The 12,364-nt window shown below is 36.2% G+C and overlaps 1 protein-coding gene and 1 long non-coding RNA gene across 2 annotated transcripts; both read left to right on the top strand.

Annotated features, from left to right (window-relative positions):
* Nucleotides 1–5,685: 5,685 nt before the first annotated feature.
* On the top strand, nt 5,686–10,961 carry LOC103422642 (DEAD-box ATP-dependent RNA helicase 20-like). Its single transcript, XM_008360698.4, has 14 exons — nt 5,686–6,129; nt 6,306–6,398; nt 6,507–6,671; nt 6,777–6,872; nt 6,983–7,057; nt 7,423–7,584; nt 7,717–7,797; nt 8,351–8,449; nt 8,738–8,833; nt 9,228–9,359; nt 9,495–9,569; nt 9,869–9,958; nt 10,057–10,131; nt 10,293–10,961. Exons 1-14 carry the CDS (start codon nt 5,830–5,832, stop codon nt 10,467–10,469), a joined length of 1,716 nt encoding a protein of 571 aa, XP_008358920.2. The 5' UTR covers nt 5,686–5,829; the 3' UTR covers nt 10,470–10,961.
* An 83-nt stretch (nt 10,962–11,044) lies between these two features.
* Nucleotides 11,045–11,997, top strand: LOC139189178 (uncharacterized). Its single transcript, XR_011572823.1, has 2 exons — nt 11,045–11,557; nt 11,744–11,997. It is a non-coding gene; the product is annotated as an uncharacterized lncRNA (long non-coding RNA).
* The last annotated feature ends 367 nt before the right edge of the window (nt 11,998–12,364 follow it).

Raw genomic sequence — 12,364 nt, 5'->3', positions numbered from 1 at the left:
GTTTGCAACAATATATGGAAATTGATATTTACACTTTATATATATATATATATATATATATATATATATATATTTTTTTTTTTTTTTTAGTCAAAATAGTTATAGAGATTTGCATAACTTCTGACTTTGGTCCTTGAAATTTAAAATCGATAGAACATGTCACTGAATTTGTCCACCATTAATCATTTTGGTTATTCTGTAAAAATCTCCGTTAAATAATTGAAAAAAATGACAAAAAATACTCTCAATTTTTGTCAAATCATTTTGGTCAATTGTTTAGTAAATTGAGGGTATTTTTGTCATTTTGTTCCTTATTTAACAAAGAATTCTCACATAATGACTAAAATGATTGATAGTGAACAAACTCAGAGACCACTTTTATCGATTTCAAATATGAGGGACAATTTTTAACTAAAATGCCATTTAAAAAAATTATTATTATTAAGGGAGGGGGAATGGTTCGAAAGTATTACAATAATTTAAGAGATAGGGAGTTTCAAACCCCAAACATATGAATGAAAACCCAACATCTTATCTACTAGTATTAGACCACATGTACTTATCCACTACGATATTGGATTTCTACCCAACATCTCATCATCTTGTATTCGTCCCTCAAAAGAAAAAATTGCACGAAGAATAAACTACACTTTGATATGACACTCCAAGAAATTCATCATGCTAGTTATCTCTGAAACAACATTGGAGAAAAATTGTCCTTCGAGAAGTGCAAATAATTTTTTTTTTTCAAATATCAATAACAATTTCATGTGAATCATATGATACACCTCAATGAAATAAAAAATACAGTCATCACCGATGTGATGGCCCTTAAGAATTTGAAGGAGCAATTGATTGCTTAGACATATAGTTCATCTTTTTTTCTTTATAAAGTCGTATTGCTCACTCAAATGACGTTGGACTTTGTACATAAATCTATCTCAAATTCTCAAATATTAACTACTAGAATATGGGCACACATAAATTTTTTTTTTAATTTTTAATTAGAAATATGTTAGGATTACATGTAAGTGAGACTTTGAAAAAAAAAACAGCAAAATTTGATTGTGTGAAATTATATTTCTGCCCCATATTTCTTATTCATATTCTGTTTTAATTAGAGGGTTAAACTGATAATTTCATAGAGTTATAATTGATAATTAGTGTTTTATTAATTAGTAGAGATTATTTAAATAAAAAAAATCTCTTTCTCCACTATCTTTAGAAAACCCCAAGTCAACTTTAATAAGAGAAATGTTTATTTTTTCTCAATTGTAGGGCTCAACGGCCCATGTGCTTCTACTTCGTTCAACATGTTGTTTATCATTAGAATTAGACGACTATATGTAAGAGAGGCTTGTTAGGAGTATAAATCATAAATTGCAGATTAAAGATACTTCGCATAGACTTATAAGTAGTGTTTAAAATATTAATATCGTTGGAAATACGGATCAATATGCAAATTTATGGAAATATCGATATTGGTTGACTTTGATAGAAATGACAGAAAATTGCTCAAAAATGTGGAAATTTAAAATTAAAAATAATAATAATTAGAGAATGTCAAGTATTGGTTTAAACGAAATATAAAATTTTCTCCGATATTCAACCAATATGTCGAAAATATCAACAAAATATGTCGATATTAGCCAAAATTTACAAGTTTATCTGATATGGAGTGAACTTTAAACTTCACTTTCCGTTTCCATATCTTTTCACCGAAATATCGATTGTATTGAGGAAATTTCGAACATTTGTTGAGTCACTCCTTCATTCTCGGTTAGTTTTAAAATGAAGCCTCAACCGAAAAATATTCCGAACTTTCCCAACCAGGTCAAACGGAGCCTGCCCGTTTACATCAGCATTGCCGGAAAATCATACTCGGATGGAAGACTAGTACTAACTTATCGACACGAAATGTCTTATGGCACTCAGACACGCACAAGGCACAACCTACGACTTCAAATGGAAGTTTACGTTACAAAAACAGATAATATAATTTATTGGGGGAGAGTAAAAAAATAAATGTCAATGCATTTTCAGATCTTCTAGCATTCCTAGAATCTTTAGACGGCGTCGTATTAGGTTGCCGTTAATTTAGATTTAACGGTGCGTGGTCGTACCTTATGGTAATCATATTACCTTCCTAATTACATGCGCTGCCTACCACGCCATATCATCCAATACCTTACACGTTGTGCATGTGTATTGCTCTCTCACCTTACATCTTAGACTCGTCAACATTTCAACGTGAAATTTTTAATTGTGATGGGAATATGAGTGGTACATCACGTGTTTTTATGTAAATAGTGAGAAATTTTATTTTTTAAGATATTAACTTTTTAACACACATATCCCACCATTTAAATAATAACACGTGGTGTACTATCACGTATGCCGGTCACACTGAAAAATCTCTCTATTTCTACCTATATTTGTGATTTTACACACACACACACACACACAAGAACAACTTGTATGAGCAATAAATCATAATATTTTGGTCCTTAGTTGCATAAGCCAAGAGGACTAGTTTGGGCTAGTTTTCGGGTTGCTGTGTTTTTTTTTGTTTTTCAAAATTGCTTCTGTTGTGGTGTGAGAATAAATAGTTATGAAAACAAAAGGTAAGTGTTTGGTAAAAGATAGTGCCAAAAGTGCTTTTATCAATATGTAATTTTCATTTATTAGTATTGTTTACATGCTTCCAATGAAAGAAACGTTTTTTCTGAGAAAAAAGTGTAGAGCTGTTTCTGCTTTATATTGTTTTGGACCCATGATTGTGAATTATATCTTTTTTCATTTACCAAACACAAAATTAAGGCCTCAAGTTTGATAAAAAGCTGCTTTTAAAAATATTTAAGCAACCCCAAACCAAACCAGCTCTAATTAAACCATTAGGGTAATGTAGCATAATAATCACTTTATCATACGTTTTACGAGTAAGGTGAAAAAGGGAGACTTGCTCTTTCATAAAACAGTCTTGAGTAGGATGAGCATATGCAAGGACAAGAGATTTGTACAAAGCACTTTTCATAACGAAACTATTAAACGAAGAGGCATACTCTTAATAAAAGCGAAGTAGAATAAAACATAAACACACACACACCTTCTCGTAAAACACTTTCTAAGCGAGCAACACTTGATAAAGACATAGGCAGACACGATGAAGGCAAAATTTGTTTCAACGAAGTTCTTGTGTTTCTTTATTTCGATCCTTCTCACCAGCAAATCAAAATTTAATATGTAATTGGAATATTCTTATTGCGGCTTTAATAAGACATGCAAAGATATATTAAAAAAAAAAGCCTCATAAGAAAGTAAAAGTTATGCGACAGATTGAGTCTATAAGGACATAAATTAATAAATAATTTTAATCGTTGAAACTAAAGCAATCACTAATCAAATGAGGTTAGAAGGAAGAAGAAGATAGGTACAAATTTGTGAATTCGTGTTGAGGACAAGTTTGCAGGGCTTTCAGCTCATCTCACCTACTACAACCATTGAAAAGGATGTTCAACCAATGGCACGCACTTTCTCAAGCTACCTCCTCCCCAATGGATTTGGATCCTCTACTGAGCCCAAGATGAGGATCCTTCTGACCAAGAAATGTGGACCGTTGTATGAAAATCCAACGACTACAAATAAAAAAATTATTTTAAAATTATAATAATTATAGCTGTTGTATATTCATCAAATGACCCACATTTCTTAATCAAGAGGATTCGGGCTCAGGAGAGAGGATCCAAATCCCTCCCCAATCATTCTCTTTTTTTTTTTTTTTTCAATCATCAAAATCATCCACGTCATCTTTATGTCAGTTGCTACATCACTAGTTGTTATTATTATTATTATTTTATAAGAAATGTTAGGAAGACTCTTTTAGATGTAGGATTCTCCGTGTACTCACGGACTCAATTTCATGTTTTTGGCACAATATTTTATGAGATAATATCAGAGAGAACAATTTTTTAAACAAAATTTTTGTTTAAATCAAATGATATGGTTGTTGATGATTGAATTATTAATTAAGTATTGATTTTAACGTATTTATTTCCTATTGGTGACACATTTGTTGGTTTACAAATTTACTTTAAATTTTTTGTCTCCCTAGCATTATCTTTTTTTTATAATATTAGCATGAAAATTAACATTGATGTGTGAGGTGGCAGATAGTCCATCGAGAGTTTCGCTTTCAGATAGTCTCTTTTTCAATATTAAAAAGTTAAATAGAATAGCGACTAACATATGATGAGGTGTATGACGAACATATAACATGGTTTATGGTAATGAGCAAAAATGCACTTATTTTATTATAAAATTATTATTCTTTGTATCATTTCTCTAATAGAGATGAAACTCACATGATGAGCATAATGTTGCTTTTTTTTTTATTATCCATAGACAGTTTCACGGATTACAATCATATGTTAAATATAAAGCAATAAGAGCCCACAGAAATAAGAACGATTACAATGAGGTTGCCTCTCCCATAAAACTGTGGGAGCAGCAAAACTAATTAGGTTTGTCTCACATGGTGACATGCCATGTGAGCCGCACGGATATGCTTGTGAATACAAGTTTGGTTTCTAGCGATGGCATCTACAGTGGCTTATATGAGTTTGATTTATGTATATAGGATATAAAATAGAGAGTTTTAATGAAAAACTCGTGATACTGTTCACTCTAACGAAAAACTACATTTTTATACTAAAAAGTCAAACCTGATACTATTCACTTTACCTTTTATTTTGCCCTTATCGTTAAAACTCAAATTTTCAAATTATTTTTCATTAGTTTTCCTATTAAAATATAAGGAAAACTAATGAAAATGGCTTGAAAACTTTAAATTTTAATGATAAGGACAAAATAAAGGGTAAAGTGAATAGTATCAGGTTTGACTTTTTAGTGTAAAAATGTGGTTTTTCGCTAAAGTGAACAATACCGTGGGCTTTTCGTTAAAACTCCCTAAAATATAACACAATTTTTACACCATTGTCGGTTTGGGGGAGTTAAGTTCTATCTATTAATTGTGAGACTCATCTAATTCTACTTTTGTATTTGTTATTTCCGTTTCTCTTAATCAAACTCAATTCATAGGACCAAAAGATGTGAAATTGGAATCAAACTCTACTCCTTATCCTAATATAGTGGAAGACGTAATGTGCTTGATGTGATTCACATTTCAACCTCATAGAGACAGATGCTAATGAGCACATGAGCTATTGATGTGGCTGAGAGCTCTCACGCTACTTACTGATGGATGTGCTCATAAATAAGTTGTGCGAAAATGGGTCTTTGACCTCTAGGGTTTGCAAACCGACGATAAAATCAAATTCAATCATTCAAGTGGACTGATTGGTTGTCTGCTTGTAGGTTGGGCGATGAAAATCAGAGAGGAAAATCACTCGTTCTCTTGACCAAACAGTCTTAAAACCAAAGAGTCAAGTGAGAAAAAGGGAGACCTTGACTCCTAAAGCTTGATCCTCAAGGGCCACAAGTACAAGAAGGGGAGAAAGAAACCTAATTCCAATGTGGGTTGAGTCCGGCCCAAAATTATAAGAGGACCCAAACGAGGTTGTAATTCTGGCCCAGAAATATGGACTGAGATCTATGCCCACAAAGACCCAAAAGGGCCCACAACCCACAGGCCCATGCTAGCGAGAGAGTGAAAACATTTTCGTGGTATGATCCTTTCGATTGAGAAAGATTGGCCAAACACGCACCTCTCGTTTTTCATATACTCTCAACTCACTCCACTCACAGTCGTCGACGTCGTCGCCGTAAAATCAAACACTCTCTCCGATTTCCGAGAAAACTCTCCGCAAAACAATGTCGTACGTGCCTCCGCACCTGAGGTCGAGCTCACGAACCACCACAACCACCACCACCACCACCACCGCCAAACCCTCGTTCCGAACCCTAGACGATCAGAGCAAGCTCTCCTCCTCAAACTCTCACATCAACAACGATAAGTCGTCCGGTGGTGCTTCCTTCTCCAGCTTCTCGCACTCCAATGCCTCCTCCCGCGGGAGCTCCGGCGCTGTCTCCCAGGCCAGCAGAGCTCGCCCTGACTCCGTCGTCCCTCAATGGAAGCCCTCCGACCGCGTCCTCGGCATGAAGCCTGAAATGGTTCGACGCTCATCCAGTTATTTCCTTGCATTTTCTGAATTTTGTGCAATTTGCATTTGCTTAGGGTTCTTGCTACAGCTAATTTCACAATGTCAGTCAAATTTCTGTTTATTGACGTTATCAGTCTGTTTATATCGTCGTCATTAGCTGAAATTTACGGAATTACATGCCTGTAGATTGAAGAGGTTTGTTTGCGGCTTAATTTGGATGTTTCTGCTAGTCCCGACTCTGCTCCTGCTCCGGCACCGATTGAGTCTTTCACAGATATGGTGATTCGTCTTTGTGTTTTATCAATCAGATTTTTTACTTCTATTTTTGGATTAGCCTAGTTTGTATATCCATATGGATTAACGGACGTGTTGTTCCTCTACTCTCAGTGTTTGCACCCTAGCATCATGAAGGATATCGACAATCACGGATACACTACACCGACATCCATTCAGGCTCAAGCTATGCCGGTTGCCCTCAGTGGGAGGGACCTATTAGGTTGTGCTGAAACTGGCAGTGGAAAAACTGCTGCATTCGCCATTCCCATGATACAGGTCCGTGGTCCCGTTATTTAGTATTCTTATGTAGTCTGGACTATATGTGCATGCGAAGTAGTTTTTGGTTTAAGGCATGTTTTAATTTTCATTTTCGATGTACAGCATTGCTTGGCTCAACCTCCTGTTCAGCGCGGTGATGGACCACTAGCTCTGGTATTGGCTCCGACTAGAGAGCTTGCCCAACAAATTGAAAAAGAGGTGATCTAAGCTGCAAAAGATCACAATGAATTTATGACTATATGATTGTTAGTCTGGAATTTGTTCTTAGTACTTTTCTGTAAGTGCCAAGTTATATTGTGGTTTTACAGGTCAAAGCTTTTAGTGCATCTCTCGAGTCCTTCAGAACTGCAATTGTGGTCGGTGGAACCAACATATCTGAGCAGGTAATTGATTTGGGGGAATAACTGTACATTTTATTTCAATAATTGTTCTTGATCTTCTAGGTGTTGTGACTCTGGAAATTCGTTAGTGCTTGTCGTTATCTCTTAGTTTTGATAATGCCTAGGTGTGGGTTAGGGTTTGAATCAATGCTTCTAGTGTTATAGATTCTTATGAACATATGTTTCTCCCTGATGCCCCCCTCCACCCTCCTCCCCTCTGACCTGTGGTATGAAAAGAAAACACTTAACCTCATACCTCCCTTTAGTGCAATGTTTTTTTCAATTTTATGTCATTTTACGGAATATATATCTTATTAGTCTCCGCTAATACTTGTTTTGTTCTGTATTTCTACTGGATGGATTGACAGAGGTCTGAGCTACGAGCAGGAGTTGATGTAGTGGTTGCCACTCCTGGACGGTTTATAGATCATTTACAACAAAGGAACACTTCTCTCACTAGAATTTCTTTTGTTGTTCTAGATGAAGCTGATAGAATGCTTGACATGGGATTTGAACCGCAGATAAGAGAGGTATATTTTGTCTCAACTTTTGACATGAATGTGCCTTTTACTTTCTATTTATTTTTCCTTAAAAATGGAACAACTATCTGATTCCCTGTTTAATTCTGAAATGATATGTCACATATTTTGATGCCATTTTAGGTGATGCGGAACCTTTCTGAAAAGCATCAAACTTTGCTGTTCAGTGCAACTATGCCTGAAGAGATTGAAGAATTAGCTCAGGTAAGGTTTCCACTAGATTACCTTCTTGTACAAGTTTATATGAACATTATCATAGTTAATGTAACTAAGTAATTCTATTCATATTTTTTGTAACTAAATAAGGGAAAGGCCTTACTGTGGTTCTTTCATAGAATCAACCTTCTCATTTTACAATCTTATGTTTCTATGGCTTATTTTTCCTGTACGTTGGGTCTGAGAATCTTCTTTCTTTCCTGTGACATATAAGCCATTAGCTCTTGTTTTGGTGGTAACATCATGTATTTTCTTGCTCTGCAACAGGCAGATTGGTATACAGACCTATTTATTGCTTTGCTTACCAGATGGACATATTACTAACCAGACAATCTTGATTGTATGAATAGAAACATTATAACTTTAATGCAACGTAGTTTTATACCAAGTTTGAAATGAATTTGTAGTTTGTTATTTTCTAATATACCAAAACTAGTATTGGAATACCTTTAAGATCATTATGCTCGCTTGCTCTCTGGTTTAGTTAAGACTGTCATGCTCAATTTCAGTGAAAACTTATTCTAGCTTTTATTGTCTTCAGGAATACTTAACTAAACCAGTGCAAGTGAAGGTGGGAAAAGTGAGTAGCCCTACAGCAAACGTAACTCAGACTTTGGAGAAGGTTCCTGAGAGTGAGAAGGTTGGTTCACCCAGAATAAGCAATATTGGTTTCTCTGCATTTTTTTCATTGTGCAGTCTGTGATGTTGTCTTTCCTTTTTCTTTCTTTTTGGCGTGGGGATGAGGTTTCTAGGAATTTAGTGCTACACCTATGGTATGGAGAGTTGTTCTATGTATATTTGGCACTTCCCTGATTATTTCTGTGCGTAATGATGATCTTATCATCTTTGGCTAGCATATTTCACAGATCTTTTACTGGGAGAGTTCTTGGCCTCGTTTTAACTTGACAATTGTGCTTTGTCTGTGTAGACTGATCGGCTTTTGGCTTTGCTCGTAGAGGAGGCATCTCGGGTTGAAGGAACTGGCCATCCCTTTCCCTTAACTATTGTATTTGTTGAAAGGAAGGTAAATTATGCTTCATACGTTCTCGTTACTTGATTATGACTAACATCATTTCAAACTTATAATTAATGGTGATGGGTATAAATAATTGATGGACAAGTTCCTCTGTTGCTTGCATGTCTTCCAAATCTCTATATTGTGGACAGCAAAAGTCATATATGATATGGTTTAAAGGTCATCATCATGAATTTTGTATTGGTGAAAAGTTTGTGCAAATTCAATTTGAAGTCTTTCCTGTTCGTAGTGCAAGATGCTATGCCTTGCTTGCTAGATGGAAAAATTAATAATCTGGTGTGACTTAATGTTCTCTCATTACTAACTCTTTTTGAGGCTCTGCATTTTTAAACTTGTATGGCTCATTCATGAAATTTGACATGGAATTTGGGTGTGCATGTAGACGAGATGTGATGAAGTTGCTGAAGCTTTGGTAGCACAAGGGTTGCATGCAGTTGCTCTTCATGGTGGTCGTACTCAAACTGAAAGAGAGGCTGCTCTACGTGATTTTAGAAAAGGCACTACCAGTATTTTGGTACATGCACTGCCTTGTGCTCTATTATTTTCACATTTTCTTTATATCTGCTCATCTTTGTCTGATTCTGCTTGAATATAAGGCAGCTTTAACATTGCCAATCAGCGAGTATCTGATTGAGACCATTGTGTGTAGGTCGCGACTGATGTTGCATCTCGCGGTTTGGATGTCTCAGGAGTTGCACATGTTATCAATTTGGATCTTCCAAAGGTATAGCTGGTTGTGATGGAAGGCCCTTGGTTGATTTATATCTGGAATCCACTAACCCAACTTAGAAGCTTATCTGAAAATTGGCTATAATTTTAGGCAGCTCATATCGGAGTTTCATTTCCGCCATTGTCCTTAACTAATAGGGTGGTGACCTTTGGTTTTTGAATAATGTCAACTGGTGATCATAAGTCTTTTTGCTATCATGTGATAGCATCTCAATAGCCTGGTCTTTTCAGTTGCTATTAATTTTGTTGTGAAATAGCAAACCTGAAGCTTCAATTATGGCTACCTCAATATAGAGCATGGAAGATTATGTGCACCGGATTGGAAGAACGGGAAGAGCAGGATCAATGGGACAATCTACTTCCTTTTACACTGATCGTGATATGGTACCTTGCTCTCCACCTTCTCTTATTGCTTCTTCGCACTATCTCTTCCATTAGCAGAATATAACTCTTCATTCTCGATTATTGATGGCACACTGTAGTTCCTCGTGGCAAATATAAAGAAAGCAATATCAGATGCTGGATCTGGGAATGCTGTGGCTTTTGCAACTGGGAAGGTACTAATTCTGAGATATGCTATCAACGGACATTTCTATTGCTTTTGCATCGTACTAGTGCACAGAATTTCTTTCTCATTTCCAAATAATCTGGGTAGAAAGAAAAGAAAATTTTGTTTCGTGTGTTTATAAGCTTGACAATTTTTGCTATTGACTATCAGACTGCAAGAAGGAAAGAGAAAGAAGCAGCGGCTGCTCAAAAGCAAGCTAGGGTTGCCTTATCCAATAGCTCAACAGCGGGACCAGCATCAGTAAACATCGAGGATAAGTATCGGTTCATGTTTGCTGATTCGAACAATAAAAAAGAAGGTGCAGCAGATAGTGCTTGGGACGATTGATGAAGTCTACCTTCAGTGGGTTTTTAAATACAAGCGAAGATTCACTCTTGGGGCTTCAAGATTGACGTTGGTAAGTAGTTTGCGTGGAAGCTAAGAATAGAAGTGCCCGGACTCTCTCCCCCCTCCCTCGTTCCCTCAGTCTTCCCTCTTTGCCCATCCATACCTCGTGGCCTCGGTCAGCTGAAAACGTGCCTATGCTGCTTTACGCATGCTTGTCTTGCAACCTCGGTAAAGTGATAGAGGCGTGTTGCTTCTGACTTGAGGCTTGGACTACAAGGGTGTTGAACACGATTAGTTCCTTGTGCGTTGTTCGCGTTTCAGGTCTGTCGTTTACTTTGTTAGTGTACCCAGAATCTGTACTAAGGTTGAACGATTTGACGGATTTAGAGTCTGTAGGGTTGGCTCATAGGTTTTCCGTTGTATATCTTAAAAATGAAGTTTACTTGAGATGTTTGTATCGCAATGCAATATTTGAATGGATTATGGCTTCACTAAAGGCATATAGAATCTCACGGTTTCGGTCCCATATACGAAAAATATGGGTATAAGAATCGTTTCAGTAACACATGAAATTAGAAGAGTGCGAGTTTCTCCTTAAAATTTGTAATCAAATACCTCAAAATTAGAGATCGGATTAACTGAAGGGCTAGTTTATTCGATTTCCCTTCCTTAATTTCCCTAATTCTAAGTTCTCCAATGCCGGAAAAGTAACCTCATTGTCATTGATTAATACGTTAAGAAATGATGGTTAAATTGATAGTTAGATTGACCGAGAGGCCAATATAAAACATTTAGTAACTTGAGGGGTTCTTTTGTCAATTTAAAAAATAGTTGGATGCAACGTGTAATTAGCCTATTTTATAAATATTCTCTGCGACTTCAAACGCAGCGGCCTGTTCAAAGTCTCTTTTCTTTGCTGCGCGTCACCGTTGCTCCTCTCTTTGCGTTTGTTGTGAATTCAGATCCAAAAAATGGCAGGCGGACTCGCAGCACGTTTCTCGAAACTCTCGATTCCCCAATCCTCCGATGTAAAGGCCGCCGCCATGTGGGGCGTCGCCGCCGGCACCGGCGCTCTTTGGTTCGTCCAGGTCTGACCTCTCGCTTCCCACTTCAATTCCTCTCATCCCCAATTTATTTATTTATCAAATATAGCATATTTATTTATTCTTTTTCCCAGTAAATCCGTAGATTGAGCAACAATTTAGAAAATTTCAGAAACATTATGATTCTAATGGTTATTTATTTATTTATTTTAATTTTCAAAAAATTAACAGCCGTTTGATTGGATAAAGAAGACATTTTTCGAGAAGCCTGCTGAGACTGAAGGCCAATAAATTTCATGATGCTGCTGGATCTGGATCCGTCGTAACGCAATTTTCATCGTCGTTTTCAAGTTTCAATGAGCCAACCGATCAGAGGAGAGATTCTAATTTCCCATCTGTTTCAATAATTTGCTTGTTTTGGAATTTCCAAAGGACTTTTTTTTTAATTGAATATTCTCTTTAAGCTTTGGTTGTGGTTTTTGCTATATCTTGCATATGAGTTTCCAATTTTTGACGTCATATTATTCTACATTCTGCATATTGTTTAAGCGAGCTAGAATATAGTCAAAAATAAAAAATCAAGTGCGGTAGCGTTTTACGATTCATATAACCAACCTCGTCTAGGAGCTAAAATTTGATGGTGGTCGCTGTTGTAATCGTTTGGGACTGTTTATATACGGAGCACTTGTCGTAAACGTTTTTGCTACAAGTGCCTTTTCTTATGACATGTCGAAATTCTTACCAAAACTTCCAAGTCCTTAGTGAAAAAGCACTTGGTAATGCTCATTGAAGAACAGCTTTTAAGACCCAAAAGTTCTTTGAATTTTTTTTTTCTAGGCATAATCAAAGGTA

Source organism: Malus domestica, chromosome 11, assembly GCF_042453785.1.
Source record: "Malus domestica chromosome 11, GDT2T_hap1".
NCBI classification, from domain to species: domain Eukaryota; kingdom Viridiplantae; phylum Streptophyta; class Magnoliopsida; order Rosales; family Rosaceae; genus Malus; species Malus domestica.
This window is presented reverse-complemented; position numbering and strand designations above follow the sequence as displayed.

Excerpts from the sequence above, each read along its gene's own strand:
- LOC103422642 (XM_008360698.4), top strand. The coding sequence starts at position 5,830 with ATGTCGTACGTGCCTCCGCACCTGAGGTCGAGCTCACGAACCACCACA. Across the intron at positions 6,399-6,506 it reads TTGAGTCTTTCACAGATATG|TGTTTGCACCCTAGCATCAT; the intron begins GTGATTCGTCTT and ends CTCTACTCTCAG. Across the intron at positions 7,798-8,350 it reads AGATTGAAGAATTAGCTCAG|GAATACTTAACTAAACCAGT; the intron begins GTAAGGTTTCCA and ends TATTGTCTTCAG.